The 18,204-nt window shown below is 41.4% G+C and overlaps 1 protein-coding gene across 2 annotated transcripts in view; it reads left to right on the forward strand.

Moving 5' to 3' along the window:
- WWC3 (WWC family member 3) overlaps positions 1-18,204 on the forward strand; it is a 1,641,181-nt gene that overhangs the window by 538,249 nt on the left and 1,084,728 nt on the right. For both annotated transcript variants that reach the window (XM_044072574.1, XM_044072573.1), the window contains exon 3: positions 16,727-16,921. In XM_044072574.1, coding sequence (XP_043928509.1) covers positions 16,727-16,921 — 195 coding nt within the window. The remainder of the gene's footprint in view (positions 1-16,726; positions 16,922-18,204) is intronic.

Below are 18,204 nucleotides of genomic sequence, written 5' to 3' on the forward strand. Positions count from 1 at the left end.
TGCTCATTCAAATTCAATGGTACATTTAACCAGTCATTAAGGTCTGGGACCCCAATAAGCCTTGAGGGTACTACGGAATTCTGCAGTACTGTTGGACCATGGTAACCACTCAAATTATGTTCTCTGTCACTAGGGATACCCATCTGCCTTTCTTCCTCCTGTAAAGATGTATTAGGAGCTGGGAAGTTCCCCAAATCACAAGAAGGAAACAAGGAGAGATTTCTGATGTTGCCCGAGTCATGAAGTTCATTCCCAATGGCTGTTTGTGTAGAATGCTGGCCAACTCCGTTAGTAACGTCACCCAGTCTTTTAGACAAATCTTCACCTTATTGGGATAGTGCTTCCACAAGTGCTGTCACATTTCCTATACTGTCATTAGTTTTGTCAGTAAATAACAAAGGAGAACTGTTAATTCCCTCAGTTGCCATCACTCGAAAATGATACACACACAAACTGAATAAAAAAACAGAAACAGAAAACTGAAACCCACTCCAAAGTAATGACAACCTCCGGAACAGCTCAAAGAATTTTATTAAGCGCTTTTTGTCCAGTTCATAACTTGAACTTCTTCAGATAAAACAGCAACAGTTTTTTTTTACATTTAAATATCCCAAAATATTAATCATGTGATAAGTCATCTGACAATAAAATTCCTCCTCCTCTTTCCATTTAAAACACGTTTCCTTACATCAGGACCATTTTTTTTAAATTTCATGTTATAGATCAGATTGTTCCTGACCTTAGAGGTGGACCTAGTATTTTAAAATTGGATAAATTAGAATTGCTTTGGCAAATACATCTAAATGCATACTGTTACCCTGGGCTGAATGATTTTTATTCTATACTTTGCTTGTTAAAATTAAAAAGTTTGGATAGCTAGTATATAAGGAGTTTGTTTTAACAATTATTTATGTTATTTTTAAATGGAAAGAGGGGGAGGATTTTTATTGTCAGATGACATCACATGATTAACACAGTGGAATATTTAAATGAAAATACATGCTGCGGTGGTGGTGCTGCGGTAGCATTGTCGCCTCACAGTTAGACGTTGCCCGTTCGATTCTCAGTTAGAGCGTCTTCTGTGTAGCGACATGCCTGAATGGGTGTTCCTTCGTTGAAGGTTGTGCAATAGGCCCGGCAAGCCAGTACGTAAAAATCTACTGCCAATCATTAGGTGACCAGAGTTCCGCTGTGGCGACCCCTAACCGGGAAAAGCCAAAAGACACACACACACACACACACACACACACACACACACACTGTTGCTGTTTTATCTGAAGAAGTTCATGTTATTAACTGGACGAAAAGTGCTTAATAAAATTCTTTGAGCTGTTCCAAAGGTTGTCATGACTTGTGTAATGTTAGAATGAATGATAATTTAAAAAAAGAAAACATATATGTATACTGCATTAAAATGAAAAATGTGTACACCAGTTTGTTTTTCTATTAATGTATGTGATGTATGTGTACATGTGCAAATATTCAAAATGTGTGACTTTAATAAAGGTGTAAAAAAAGTCTGTCTATATAGTACAAGAAATTGCCAAAGGAATATCTTTGAGATATAACAAGGTCATTGTTTCCTCATATTCAGCATTGAGTAGGCCTGTTATATTGAGTACAGTACCCCCTCCAATGATGTACATCACTAGACATATCAAGCATATAGATAATCTCCTGAGGTTCTTGTGGGTCTAGAAACCCTAACCCACTAGGAAAGTCTGGAAGCTCTGCTCCTTTATTCAGTATCTTGTAGACTCCTAAAGGATGATCTGTGCCTTGCCTTCCATATCATTAGAAACCTGGTAGTCTTGGATCTCTTGTTATCTCCACAAATCAAATTGTTCTGCTAGTACAAGAACCAGGAACCTAAATCTTCCCCAACAGATAAACAAGATACAGTGGAGAAATAGATTGATAGTGCAATGTCTCCTCCACCTCTATAACAGACTCCCCCTGCAAATTTAATAGCACAGTACATTATTTTCCATCAAATGGGATCTGGATGATCGATTGGATGGCTGTTCACAAATTCACCTTTGTCATGACCTGCCTAGTCCTTCTTGATAGAGATGTATGGACTAATGGTGGGTAGTGGTAAAGTGTAAATGGTTGCAGGATTTGATTGTCTTGTATGTTGTATGATCCTGTGACCCACACAAACCTCCCCCTCCCTATGAAAACTTGATAACAGTATGTTGTGATTCACCATGTCAGATGCCTTGAAAACATTGTACAGACTAACTTGCCTGCATCTGCCATTTGCCTTGTGAACCTAGAAAGCTGAGAAGCACCATTTCTACATCATACCTTTGCATGAAATTATCTTGTGCCACTGAGAATTGATTGTTGGGTGCCGTGCGATGTTTTAGTTGTTTATGAATGCCCTTTTCAGGTATTTTCTTTAGTGATAAAAGGAGGGCTATAGGACAGATTTTTGACAAATCATTTGAACTTCCTCATTTACGGAAAGTATCTGTGATGGAAGTCTTCCTATGATTTGGGACATAGTCACATTCTGTTGAATGGTCAGTAAGATCACTAGTGGTGTGTACACTGGCTTCTGCTGAGAATTTTAAGTAATAAGATAGCAAAGTATTAGCAGATATGTAATAGGCTTTAGCTTGGTTTGGATAAAATAAGTTGAAACCAGAGAGAGTTTGAGAGGAGCAACATCATTTGGGGCATGGTTGCTTGTATTGTATCTGATACTGGGTTTTGAGTATGGAGGTGATGGCAATCATGTACAAAGACTGTTGGTGGTAATAACATTCTTTCTAATAATAAGGTTGCCCTTGACTTTGATGTGGAGTTTATTGAATTTGGTAGCTTGAGTCTTGGATATTGTGGTATTTTTCCTCATTTAGTCATGTTTTGTCATTCAGGTTTTCTCTCTTTAGTAAAGTGGAGGATTTTGTTAATTTTTGTTCTTTTCGTCTTGACTTCATTGAGTCATGCTAGCTACTTCTAAATGTTTAAGTAGTCACACTTGTATATTCTATAATGCAGCAAATCATCTCCTGCATCTGTGATGCATCCTCATTCAGGTTTCAGACACACCAAGTATATCTGGTTTGCTGGTATTCAGGCAGTGTACTTAATATCCAGGAACTGAATTTTACTAAAGCTGTCAGAATTATTAGTCCTTATCTCTCAGTTTCATTTTTCACATGGGGAAAGCTAAAGTTAAGTTGTTGATCAGTGTGCAGCCATCTTGGATGTCATCTGGTTTCCTATGTCATTGTTAATCATTTACATGATAATTCTTCCCCATGGCTTTGCATAGGAGACTAGTCCGACTACTGGTTCTGTAGTTCCTGGGATCTGTTGATGGTCCACCCCTGTGCAGAGGAATGACTGTTGCAGTCCTCCATTCACATGGCATGAAGCCTGTGCAGAGGCTATGGCTATGCAACAGCTGGGCAATATGTAGATAAACATCAGAGTGGTCTTCCACAGAAGAATATGACAGTATATCTGCAAACCACTGGCAAGCTTCAGCTATTGCTTTTGAAAGTTACATACAAAACCCTGAAACTACAGCTGTGTTTTAAAGTACAGAAAGTACTGTGGAACTGTGTGTCTGATAAGGATAACAACTGCAGCCAATGGCTGTTCTCATCCCAGCCTTCCTTTAAACATTCTGCACAACTACAAAAAGGGTGCATATCAAACTCATACCTGATTAGGGTTAAAAGTCAAGTGTCTGTGATTATTTTAATTCAAATAAAGCCCGCCCGCAGTGAAACAGATGAGATCCTGAGATACACCACAAATGCAGAGGGCCATTTTTAACCACAATTCTAAAACAGGGCTCCGTGGACTCAACTTTTTTTTCCTAGGATCATCAAAGCATACACTACTCAGAAGGCATAAGTCTCCTTCAATCCTATCTCTTCACAGATTCAGTGCTTTTCAAAGTGCACATGAAAGAATGCAGAAGAAAAGAGTGCTTGCTAACCCCTAACACCCACACACCAGCACAACCGTAAGAGCACATGTCATATGAATAGATGTGCATCGTGCTATATTGCTGCAGTCATCACACTTGGGTTATCCTGTCGTCAGGCGGTCCTGCAGTCGGCGGAATCCCAAAGTCCTGGTCCGGCGTCAGTTGTCGTCGCCTCTTCCCTGACGTCAGTGCGACAGGGGTATAAAAGAGACAGCCGACACCATTTTCTTCAGTCTTTCTTGCCGCTCAGTGCCCGAAGCAGAAGCAGTTCGCAAGTGCTGGTCGGCCAGCTCCTGAAATTTTCGAATCGAGTTTCAGCCCGAAGTCTTCTCTAAAGCTAAGTACCCCGTTGGGGAAACTTTTCTTGCCTCAGACTGATGTCAGACAAAGTTAATAACTGTATTTCTTGTGGGAAGCAAATACCTCATAAGGATTTTCATTTTTATTGTATTCCTTGCCTAGGCCCAGACCACGACGTCTCTGGTTGTCAGTTTTGTGCTAGGTTCAACAAACGCACAATTAAGCGTCGGGCAGAATTCGCCCAGCATTATTTTGGCAGAAAATTTAAGTATAGCATGCCGTCGGAGCAACCGACATCAGCAATGATTAAAAAACGCAAAGATAAGGACTGGCAGCCAAGGCCAAGACCAGATACCAAGGCCTCAGCAAGGCCTGACACCGGTTCTCCAGTTTTCAGCGAGGCGCCTTCGCTGACCGTGACTACCGCTGATTCAGAAATTCTGACGGCCTCCCAAACCGAAGCAGTTGGGCCTCAGGCCGACGGGGATCCGGAAATTTTGAATAGGCCTTCGGTCTCTGAAGGTGTTTTCAAACTGACAACTATCTCTGCCAAGCCTTATGCTAAACTCAAAGCCCCCTTGAAAGTTAGAAAACCGGGGCCACCCCCCCCCCCCCACAGGCCCCCTATGCCTAAAAAACAGATGCTTAAGATGGCTGAGGATTTAATTACCCTCATCAGGGGATCCCAACCCCCACCTGACAAAAGGCCTAGACTGGAGGAAGATTATCCTTCCTCTGACCAAGCATCCATTTCCTCAAGCATCTCTGACGACCAGGATTACTCCTTCCCTCCTTATGAAGACTCAGATGCTGAAGAGTCCATTCCCTCTGTCTCCCCCCCTGAAGACTACTCTTTTGGGGAAACTTTACACACCATGAGGGAACACTTCCACTGGGAAGGCCAAGATTACTCTGACACCAAGAAAAGACTCCGTGAGTTTCTTCTTCTTCCACAGCATAGACCCCTGGCAATTCCTCCAGTTTTAGACATTTTGGATGATGTTTTCTCTGAATCCAGTTTAAACCCAGATTCCTTACCTTCAGCACCAGCTAAACCAGATAGATACTACCGAATTCCTGATACTCATAAGTTTCTATACAAAAGCCCTACTGCAGACCCCAAGACCATTTCCCAGGGTCCCAAAGGGGTTAAGGCCTCTGCTGCTAAGAATCCAATTCCTTCTGAAAGAGATTCCAGAGCATTAGAAAGATGGGGAAAGAAAGTGTATATGCCTGCCACCTGCCACTTTGGCCATGAGGGCCTTAAACTGCCAATTCCACATGCTAAAATACCAATAGTATTTGATTACACAGTTAAAGCAGAAACTGATCCCTCAGACAGATCAACTTGATTTTAAAGAGATGCAGGATTTGCTGCATGCAGCAGAACAGGTGGGAAAGCATACCTTACAGTGTGGTTTTGATTCATTGGAAGCCTCATGTAGAGCAGCTGTCACAGGGTCTGTAATACGTAGGCATGCTTGGCTTAAAAAACAAGCCTTACCAGAACATGTCAAAGCAAAGTTATTGGATGCTCCATTGCAGAAAGATGTGTTATTTGGTGTCAAAGCAGAGGAAGTTTTAAAGAAAATGGAAGAAAAGGCAAAATCTATGCAAACAGTTAAAGATTTTTTACAGGTACAACCTCCTCGTTTCAGCAGAAACTGGCCATCAAAAAACTGGTCCTTTCCTGCATCAGACAGACCCCAAAGAGGTAGGTACAGGTGCCCAAGGGGCAGAGGCCAGCCACAAGGTTCTTTCAGGCCTAGACAATGGCATACAACAACTCAAAGAGGTGGAGACGAAAGATCTCAACCCTTCAAGAAACAAACACAATGACTTCCCTCTTCGCCTGCCAAGCAAAATTGCCCTGGCAGCACCTTTGGGAGGAAAACTGGCTCTATTTCCACAAAATGTCCACATCATAACAAAGGACAAATGGATTCTGGACATTATTACCCGAGGCTACAGATTTCATTTCCACACTTTACCACGGATGAGAGGCATGCCAAATCTGCCTCCAAACCAATGGGCAGAGGCTCAAACGCAAATTTCAGCTCTCATGGATATGAAAGCAATTCAAAAGGTACCTACAAAGGAGCAAGGTCAAGGTTTTTACTCAAGACTGTTTCTAGTCCCAAGAAAGGACAAAGTCTGGAGGCCCATCTTAGACCTCTCAATTCTAAACACATACCTGGAGGTACCCAAATTCAAAATGCTCACACTACAGCAGCTCCTTCCCATGCTGGGCAAGGAGTCTTGGCTGGTAACAGTGGACCTCAAAGAGGCATACCTGCATGTCCCTATCAGACAAGATTGCAGAAGATATCTCAGATTTTTGGCAGGTACAACGCATTATCAATTCTCTGCATTGCCCTTTGGCTTATCTACTGCACCCAGAGTATTTATGAAATGCCTTGCATCAGTAATTGCATATTGCAGACAACGAGGAATACAAATTTATCCATATCTGGACAACTGCCTGATACAAGCGGACAGCAAGGACATTCTATTACAGCATCTGGCTTTTGTAACACAGCTGCTCAGTTGCCTAGGGTACACAGTAAACAAAAAGAAGTCAAAACTAATACCCTCGCAACAGATAATATTCCTGGGTGCCAGCTTAAATACAATGGCCCAGATGGCTTACCTCACGCCAGACAAACACAAACAATTGACTCAATACTTCAAAAAGATAGCAACTTTTACCCAGCTCACTGCAAGGAAAATCCTGCAGGCATTGGGGTTCATGGCATCATGCATTCAACTAATCCCATATGCAAAGCTGCATATGAGAAAATTACAATGGTACCTGAAAAGTGTATGGTCTCAACACAGGCACAGCCTCGAAACAAGTATACCTATCATTCCCTGCCTTCAAAAAAGAGTTCCTATGGTGGGTGCAAGCATGTCAAATAAACAAGGGTCGTCCTTTCGTCTTACCTCCAGCAAACCAAACCATGACAACAGATTCTTCAGACTACGCCTGGGGAGCACACATGGCAGGACAGTGCATACAAGGCAAATGGTCTGCAAAACAAATGCATTTTCACATCAACCAAAGGGAGATGCTAGCTGTGCAAAATGCACTGACAGCCTTCAGGGACCTCTTGCATCCAGGACAACTTCTAATAAGGACAGACAACACCACAGTTATGTGGTACATAAACAGACAGGGAGGAACACACTCCTACCCGTTATGCAGACAGGCTATGACCTTATGGAACACAGCATTGACCTACCAAGTACAACTACAAGCACAATTCCTGCCAGGAAAGAAAACATATTGGCAGACGAATTAAGCAGAAATATGGCAGACCCTCACGAGTGGAGACTACTCCCACAAGTATTTTCAATGATAACTCAAAGATGGGGATGTCCAGACATAGATCTATTTGCCTCCCCCAACAATTGCCAATTGCAAAAATTCTGCACAAGGACTTATCACTCCCTAGTCTGGAAAGTGGACGCTCTATCATTCAGTTGGACAACACCGACAGTCTATGCCCTTCCTCCACTACCTCTATTGACCAAGGTATTATTGAAGGTCAGATTAGAGAGACCATGATCCTCATTGCTCCGGACTGGCCACGCCAGCACTGGTACCCATTTCTAAGGAACTTGACTCAATGCCCTCCATGGATCTTGCCTCAATTCCCACTACTGTTGACTCAGAAAAAAAACTCTCAAACCTGTCACAGCCAGCTCAGAACTTTAAATTTAGCTGCATGGAGAGTTCCTTAAATTATCAATCGACACTTCTCTCAAAGGACATCCTGAATGTCATTTTGGAGGCCAGGAGGCCCAGCACCAGGAAGACTTACTCAGACAAATGGAAAAGATTTTGTGCATGGCACCAGGCTAAAGGTCAAAATCCCTGGATACCAAACATTCCTTACATACTGCAATACCTAACTGAGATGCTACACAAAGGCCTTTCCTTCTCCTCCATTAAGATCCATGCTTCAGCCATTTCAGCTCAATATAATACAGATCCTCCAATTTTCTCACACCCTTTACTTAGGCAGTTTCTCAGAGGGGCTAAGAATATAAGACCCCCCAGAAAACCACCAACACCAACTTGGGACCTGAACCGTTTTAGAAAAGTTAACACTGCCTCCTTTCGAACCAGCCTTCTCAGCAGAACTACAATACTTGTCTTGGAAAACAGCCTTGTTACTGGCTATTACCTCAGCACGCAGGGTCTCAGAACTACAGGCACTTATGGCAGTGGAACCTTTCATCATTTTCCATCAGGACAGAGTCTCTTCTGAACTAACCCTACCTTCATGCCCAAGGTAGTATCCAGTGTGGCTTTGAATCAGACCATTCATTTACCCACCTTTTATCCTAACCCACAGAATAAAGGAGAAAGGCTCCTTCACTCTTTGGACATTCACAGACAGCCACGTTACTATTTAGATAAGACAAAGATCTTCAGAAAAACTGACCAACTCTTTGTATCATATGTTGCAGGTTCACAAGGAAAGGCTATTTCAAAACAGACCATCTCCAAATGGATAGCACATTGTATCCGCTTTTGCTATTCGCACCATGGGAAGGCAGTGCCTGTCAATATTAGATCCTATTCTACCAGGGCTACTGCAACCTCAGCAGCCTTTCTCAGAGGGGTTCCAACCAAAGACATTCTGGAGGCAGCTACTTGGAGTTCAGTGCACACCTTTACCAAGCACTACCACCTTCCATTATACTCAAAAACCAGAGCTGGTTTTGCCACTGCAGTTCTGCAGGGCATCCTAGCATCACCTAACCTAGTTTAGTACCAGCCACCCTTCCATAGCTTTGGGATTCTACCCACGTGTGATGACTGCAGCAGTATAGCACGATGAACATAGTACAGTTTTGTACCTACCATAAATGTATATGTTCGAGTGGTTATACTGCTGCAGTCCAGGTTACCCTCCCTCCATCCCCTCTACATACCAGGGTGTTAGTTGCAACTCCATGTACATCAATCAATTGGATGCATGTCTATATGGTGTATTTGCTAACAGCTAGTACTATTGTTTATCTACTAAGGTATTGTTGCATAGCTATTGTATTGCCTTCCTAGTTGGGGGCACCTGACATCTGGGGCAAGAAAAACTGAAGAAAATGGCACTGGCTGTCTCTTTTATACCCCTGTTGCACTGACGTCAGGGAAGAGGCGACGACAACCGACGCCGGACCAGGACTTTGGGATTCGTCCGACTCCGGGTCCGCCTGATGACAGGATAACCCAAGTGTGATGACTGCAGCAGTATAACCACTCGAATATCTACATTTATGGTAGGTACAAAACTGTACTTTATCCTTCCAGTTATAAACTTACATTGTAAAGCCAAGTTAAATGCTAAACAGTGCAGGGCAATTAGATAGAAAGTAGAAAATATGCAGCCAGGTGCAACTCATGTGGCTTAAAAGAATATTGTTTGAGGAAACCCTTCTTTTAAATCTACCACACATGGTTCAAAGTCAGTAGGCAGAAATTAGCGATGCTACAATTCATTTTACATTTAATTTACTTTTTTACAAGCATTTGAGCTCAAATATTTCACAACTAAATAAGGATTAAATAAAGACATTTTAAGGATATATGTGGAAAACAAACTATAACACTAGGAACAATTTTAAATAAAATGTTGAGAAAGTAAAGCCATTGAGTCATTTGCAGAGCTCCCCAAAACATAGCTCATATTTAAAGTACTCTGTCTAAGGTTATCATATACCCTCTTAGAAAACAGAATACTTTAGCCCATCCTTTCTTATTAATTGAGATTATTTTGTGTACATTAGCTACACCCATTTAACAGCTGATTCATCCTCAATGTATTTCAGTTCTTGGAACTGTGCTTTTTGTTTTGAGAGTTCAGAATGAAAATTATTTACCCAGGTTGCTGGTGTGTGTAAATCTGCATAATTTGTCCCCTCAGTCACAACTTTTAGCCCATCCTGTAACCCAGATACTAGCCAGAAAACAAGCACAATATGTTTATATCATGCTCACTGCATAAACTTAGTCACAAAACACTATATATAGCTCTACCAGATGCCTTTGGAAACTATACTAAATTATCAAAAGGAATTCAAATCATGTACTAATTGTCTGTGAGCAGCTGTGACTTATCAGTAGAATATCTTCTTTCTGCCTAGACTATGAAGATTTAGCCAAATGGCATTCCTCATTTCTGCAGATGTCCTTCTACTCCAAAAATACCTGAAATGTACAAATAATGGCCTTCATTGGCCAGATGTACCCAGTTTCAAAACACAAATCAATGCCAGTAGCTTACGATTACCCATTACACTGCAGTTAATCAACAAAAAGCAGTTCAAACTCCAGATTTGCTAATAGAGATGGCTTCCAGTAATTTAGAGAAAAAATAATCTAACGTATTTAGAGCTGATTAAAATAAATGAAACATTGATGGAATGCATCAACTGAAATAACAGAAAGCAGGAAAAAAATCGAAGACACTTTAGATAGCTATTCAGATGAAATGATAACAGTGAAAAATTCAGAGGTCGAGATGAAGAAAAGTCTGGCTGAGTGTGAGACTGCTCAGGAAGAGCTGTTTCAAAAAATGGTAGAGTTAGAAGACTGAGCTCACAGAGAAAACCTAAGATTTTCTGCTTTATCAGAGAAACTGGAAGGGCTAGACTGTGTTAATTTTTATGAAAGCACAAATAAGTAACTGGACTGGTATTCCACAGCTTAATTTGTTAATTGAAAGGGCACATTATGTGTATGCTCCATACGTGGCTTTGGAAAAGGAGCCAAGATGTGTATTAATAAAGAAGCAATCCTATGAGTAGATAGAGTTGATCCTGACAAAACTGTGGCAGAAGGGCAAAGTATTAAAAACTGGAGACAGTAGAGTGTCAATGGAAAATGATTATTCACTGTACCCCATGCTGAAGAGAAGCTGTTTTATCCCAGCAATCAGGGAATGTCAAGAAGCAGGTGTGAGATTCAAGATGTTTTGTCCAGCTGTCTTCAGAATATTCCTTCTTGGGGGATTAAAGTAATTTTTGATGCAGAGCAGGCTAAGGAGGAAATACAAAGTTTGTCCAACAAAAAGTGAGTTGTCAAACAGAAATGGACGTTGCTTCTCATTCTTCTGATAATAAAACCCATAGAGACAGTTTGCCATTGAAACCTTTTCCAATGTACCAAAGGAAAATGCTTGAATACCAGAAAAAAGCGCAAGAGTTGACTAGAAGATTTGGAAGTACCTTGGTCCTGAATCTGTCTGGGTTTGGGAGATGGAAGAAGACCAGCAACACTGAAATTAGTGAATAAATGTTGGACTATAAAGCATAATATCACCTCTGTGAAGCATGTATTTCTAGAAAAAAGTAGATAAGAAAGATATGACTTTTGTTGACTTTGTTGGGGAAGGACGACAGAAAGGCATACAATTCCACGTCATTGTCATTAATGTTTGGAAGGACACTAAGAGGGAAAAAGAAGGAAGAAAGAATAACTGGAAGTAAAACAGTTTTTAGTCTTAAACAGTATTTGTATAAAACATTTTGTGACATAAATCGCATGTTATATAGTAAAGCATTTTCAGTGATTGGTGTATGTGATAAAAATTAATGTAAACAAGTACCTTTTTCTTTTGTAATTTTAAGAAATGTAGGCATTACAATGTGAAAAGAGAAAAAAGTGAATACAAGAGCATGTTCACGTCAATATGCTGTAATATCGGGCTGTTGGGATGGGGGATGGGGTGTAAAAGTGCACTCATTATGATATATGTAGAGTTCAGAGCCATATCATGGTCAGATGGGGCCTTAGGCAGTGAAGTGGATCCTGCTCTATTCCACAGAATCTGTACTCTCATTACAATAGACCAGTGGGTACTAAATATTATTTCAAAGGGTTTCAAGCTCAAATTCAAGATCTTGGTTCTGTCAGGCTTTCCAGATATTTCACCAAACCAAAAATCTGAGACACTGACCCAGATAGAGTTACTGTGTGTGTAGGGCTCGGTGTAACTAGTACCAGAACACTTAAAAGGAAGCAAATTGTATTTTGGACTCTTTCTAGTACCCAAAAAAAGAAGGTACATGGCAGCCAGTACTAGACCTGTCAAGACTCAACCAATTCCTGCAGGTTTCAAAATTCAAGTTGCTAACCCTTCAAAACCTTCTTTCCATGATCTCACCCAGTGCTGCCATGGTTAACCCGGACCTAAAAGATTGATACCTTCATATTCCTATAGAGGAATCACACAGAAGCTCCTTACACTTCAGAGCATGTACCAGGCACTATTAGTTCTGTTGTCTTCCCTTTGGCTTGTCTACTGCTCTCAGGGCCTTCATAAAATGCTTAGCCCCACTGACAGCTTTCTGTAGAACAAAGAGGATTCAAATTTACCCCTGTTTGGATAAGTACCTCATCCAGGCAACAAACCTAGAAAAACTCAAATCAGACTTGTTTTCACCCAAAACCTCTTAACCTCCTTGGGGTTCACCATCAATGCACAGAAATCTCAGAAAGTCCCCATAACCACAATTGTGTTCCCGGGGGCCTTACTAGATTCAGCCCTTCAGAAGGCCTTCCTATCCCCTGGACAGTGTTTTTTTCCTGACCGTGTACTTCAAAGAAGTCATGGTCAGGGATTACCTCACAGCCAGGGAGTACCTCAGGGCCTTGGGTTACATGGCCTCTTGTGTCCTCATGATTCCCATGGCCAGACTGCAAATGAGGAAACTTCAGTGGTACCTCAAGAATGTGTGGTTCCAACATTTTACAGCCTCACTGCATAGATAAAGCTGATCCCTTGCCTCAAGAAGGAATTTGCCTGGTGGGCCCACCCAGGCATACTCCCTCAATCCAGGTTTCCCCTTCAGATTCATCCCCTATGAACAAACTCCAACAACGGATGCAGCAGAAATCGCCTGGGGAGCCCACTTCAACTGCCTCCAGACTCAAGGCAAATGGGACTCTTAAGTTCATATACAAACAGATAAATATAAAATAGGTTATGGCAGTCCAAAAAAGCCTGATAGCCTTCCAAAAGGAATGGAAGCCCAGAGTAGTGGCAGTGAAAACAGACAATACCATGGTTTTGTGGTACATAAACAAATGGGGGGAATCCACTCTTACCTGCTTTGCTGCCTAACAGTGGATGTTTGGGAGGCAGCACACTCACTAGGGTTATACCTCATGGCACAGTACTTGCTGGATGTAAACAACCGGCTAGTAGATCACCTCAGCAGAAGCCTGTCAGACCCCCACAATTGTCAACTGCATTGGGAAGTATTTCTCCACATAGCCCAAAAATGGGGTGTACCATTGATAGACCTTTTTGCTAAAAAAGAAAATGCTCACTTGAAAAAGTTTTGCTGCAGGGACAAAATGATGTCGGCCTGGAAGACAGATGCTTTCTCTATCACTTGGACAGGCCTTTTCTTTTATGTTTTCCGTTCAATACCACTGTTCCCCAGAATATTGCTAAAGATAAGAGAAGAGGGGCCAAGGATAATACTAATAGCCCCAGACTGGCTCAGGCAGCACTGATACCCTCTGCTACTCAACCTAACCAGCATGGAACCATGGCTACTGCCACAGAGAATGGACCTATTAACACAGGACAAGGGCAAGATTATACACCCCAACATGTGGATGCTCAAATTATTAGCATGGATAATTCCTTGATTTAATGGAAGGAACCTCTCTTTGACAAACAGGTCTTCGATATTCTAAAAGAGGCCAAGAGACCTTGCACAAAGAAATCTTACTCAGCCAAATGGAAAAGGTTCACCCTTTGGTGCAGAAAAAAAGCACAAAACCCTTGCCTAGCCAGGATTCCTTTCATTCTGTCTTATTTGGCCAGTCTTTTTGACAAGGGTCTCTTTTACTCCTCCATAAAATCCGTGCATCAGTTATTTCAGCCTACCTGCCTTCTCAGCCTCTACTCTTTTCACCCCCCCCCCCCCCATGAAACAGTTGTTGCTCAAATTAGGCCTTCCAGAAAGCCTCCAGTTCCACACTGGGACTTCAGTTTTGTCTTGGGGAAACTTACCTTTCCAAACCAGCTGCTTCCTGTGAGTTAAATATTTTGACCTGAAAGATTGCCCTTTTACTGGCTATCACCTTGGCCAGAAGAGCTTCAGGCCCTCATGTGTGTGCAACCCTTCATCATCTTGCACCCAGACAGAGTCTCACTCAGGACTAACCTTTCCTTTATGCCCAAAGTATTAACAGAGACCTTGTTAAATCAATCCATACATTTACCTACTTTCTTCCCCAACCCCAAAACAAGAGGGAAAAGATCTTTCATTTTTTGGATGTACATAAGCAACTGCATTACTACTTAGACAGGACCATGAGTATCAGGAAATCAGAACAACTGTTTGTGGTCTTTGCCAGTGGCTCTGAGGGGAAGCCAGTTTCTAAGCAAACCTTCTCCAAAAGGATCTCCCACTGGATCTCCTTCTGTTACAGCAATCATGGTAAGAAACTCCCTGATGCTGTGAGGACAAATTCCTCCAGGACTAGTGCTACCTCTACTACATTTCTTAAAGGGTTTCCCATGAGGGACATTTTGGAGGAAGCAACTTGGGCTTCAGTCCATACCTTTACCAAACATTACCATATTTCTGCCTTCTCCAAATCTAGGGTAGGATTTGCCACTGCCATCTTGCAGGGCATCCCTGCCTCTCCTTAATCTTCCATCCTCCCTTCCTTTCAGCTTTGGGAATCATCCCACAAGTTAGGACTGCAACAGTGAAACACGAAGAGCATAGTACAGTTGTTCATACCACAAATGTAGCTGTTTGAGTGTATTCACTGTTGCAGTCCCCCCCACACCCCGGCCTACAGGGTAGGCTGGAACATTCTCCTTCTCAGTCACATTAAACCTCTTTTCTACTTCTCCTTTTTTCATGGATTACAGGGTCCCAGACCTTTGACCTTAGGGACAGTCTAGGGAGCTCCTGTCTTTAGAGGCAAGAAAAGTACTGAGGTCATGACGCTGTCCGACTCCAGTTATGCCTAAGCATATTGACGTTGGATAGGGTATCCCCTGGCTTAAGGAGGAGGGAAACTATTCTCTGGTAGTTGAGCCAGCGAAGGGCTTCCACATTGGGGAATTCCACAAGTTAGGAATGCAACAATGAATACACTTGAACATCTACATTTATGTAAGTGTAGACAACTGTACTTTCTAAAGATTTAAACTTTCCCTGTGACTGAAATGGGACATGTTTGAGGGACAGGTACATATCTCAGAGAATCTCCTTTCTGTGGAATAGGCTTCCCATCCAGGTGAAGCAGACTCCTTCCTTAACCCTATTCATGTGCAACCTGGACCAGTGGATGGGAAATTGGAAGTGTCATGGTCTGATACATATGTCTCTGATGGACAGAGGCAGCCAGTAAGTCATGCCCTAACTAACATCATGCCCTAACTAACATCAGTCCCCTTAGAATAACCTCTAAGACACAATAACCCATGGAATATATTTAGGTTGCATGGCTAGGCTTATAAAGGCCCCAGTGGCTGTTAGCCTACTATACACCTAGGAACCTATGGCAATGCTCCATTCATGTAAATATGGCTTGAATAAAACATGGTGTTTAAGTTGTTACAGTGGCCACCCAGACGTAAAACTTTAAAAAAAACATTTAACAACTTGTATTATGATGTTTAAATTTCTATGTGCTTTTAGCATTCTATGGCCATTTATAACAGCTTAAACACCATGATTTATTTAAGCCCCGTTTTTGTGAATGGAATGTGACGACATGTTTCTCTGGCAATATGTAATTAAATATTAGCACAGTATTCTGCATAGGTGGGTATGTCTTTAATCCAGCGGTGAGCTTCAAGTATTTATTTTAAAAGTTAGGAAGGAAATCCTGAAGCTATCACAGTGTTTCAAAGTACTGAAAGTGTAGTAAAGTGCATCTGATAAGTGCAGCTACCACCACATGAAAGAGGTAGTTTTCTCCAATGGAACCTACCTTTTATCAAAAGGTTAGTTTCCCATCTTAGAATTAACTGCTGACATCATTACAGGCTTTTTTTTTCACAACTGACATCATTACAGGCTTTTTTTTCACAGCTTTGCTACTTTCCTGGAATATATCATCTGCAGTTATAGTTTCAAGTCCTTAATTGAATTAACTAAAGTTATTTGCATATTAAATAGTTAAGTGCAGAGTGCTTTCAGCCATGGTTTGGCCACAAGACAGAAGACAGTATATGTGAATTTTCTGTGAGTGAGCTGTAAATTAGCAATACAAACTCAGCATATGTTATAGTCTGTCTGTCTATAGCAGCAGACTTTCTGTCTTTACCTTTTTATCCTTTTCTTCAGTGTGCAGTTAATTTATTGGCCAAGTGTTTTTTTATTCTTCCTTGTTTTTTGGTGTTTTTTGTTTCTGTCTTTACCTGCTTGCTTTTCTCTTTCAGCTTCAGATAATGTGATCCGTGTGATCCACTTTGTATTTTACAGAGATCACTCAAATTGAAGACCCAAGGGCACAATGGAGGCAGGAGCAAGAGAGAATGTTGAAAGAGTATTTAGTGGTAGCACAGGAGGCTCTCAATGCAAAAAAAGAAATCTACCAGATCAAGCAGCAACGCCTGGAGCTGGCACAGGAGGAGCTTCACGAGCTGTGCGGAGAAGACTCTTACTCCTATTCCAGCTGTGAGTCACTTTGATTTATTTTTATAACCAATAAGCTCTAAGCTCGAATGGAAATCTTACTCTTATTGTATGTACTAAATTGTCAGGTGACTGGCCTTGTATTGTCATTAAAATCAGATGATACATTACCTCAGATGTATCACTTTGTAGAGTGCACACTTTTAAATTTAAAATTATGCAGAATTTTGAACTGTTCTCAGACTTAATTTTCTTCTGTTCCCATGAAACCTTGATATTCCTCATTTGATATTATAGGATTTTCTTAAGCTAATGGTTGTAAATTTAGAAGGTTACAGTTTTCAGGTGACAGTGTACAAATGGAGGGTAAGGGCACCTAAGCATGTTGGCTTGAGATTTTAAAGTGTACATATTTAATGTAGTTAAGCTATGATGAAGAAAGCATATTTATTAAGGAAAAGCATTTTCAATTTTTTGTTGTATGTGAGAGGGTAGTTTGGATAAGAAATTGAGTAGAGTGTGTAGGAGAGAATTAGTGAAGAAGGGGGACTAAAGAGGAGTTTAGCTCAGGAGGACACACTGCCCACAGGACCTCAAACATTTCCACTGCCTGATGGTGTTGCAGTGGAGGACCTCGATGATGAAGTGATGGGACCTGTGGTTGTGTGGTGGTCAGTGCTGACCAGGGCAGCAAGTCTTCAGCCTGCTGAAGAGCATCTTGGACTGGCTGAAGATGTCTCTCCACAACCTGTTTTACTACATCCTCAACTAAGTCCCATGCTGCCACATGGCAGGGTACCTACAGGACTAGTACCACCACCTGACCCTGTGAAGACATCCCTGGACAGGCAGGGAGTGAACTTTGCTGACCTGGGTAGAATGTGGTTAGGCTGTCCCTAGACATTCTAGAAAAATGGACATACAGGTGTGTACCAATTAACATCCTTCTGCATGACATCTGACCACATTTATGTCCATACTGTACTAAGTGGACATAAATGTGATTGGCCTTTGTGCAGAAAAATGTTAAGTTAAGCACAATACAAAGTATATGTTGTTCGTTTAACATTCTGTAAGATAGAACCTATCCCAGATGTTAAGTTGTACACACCTGTAAATCAGAGAGAAAGGAAAAACAGACAAAGTAATGTATAACTGAAATAAGAAAAAGAAAGAGGGAGGAGACATAAATAAGAAATGGAGTCAATAAATGGACTAATAATGTAATATATCAGTGCAATCTCTATTAACAGTGATTTATTTGTATTAAAACTTTATTCAGATAAAAATTTTGGGAAATGGTGGTAGAAACATGGGTACAATCA

This window comes from Protopterus annectens, chromosome 5.part0 (assembly GCF_019279795.1).
Source record: "Protopterus annectens isolate FY-2018-M chromosome 5.part0, PAN1.0, whole genome shotgun sequence".
Classification (NCBI taxonomy): Eukaryota; Metazoa; Chordata; order Ceratodontiformes; family Protopteridae; genus Protopterus; species Protopterus annectens.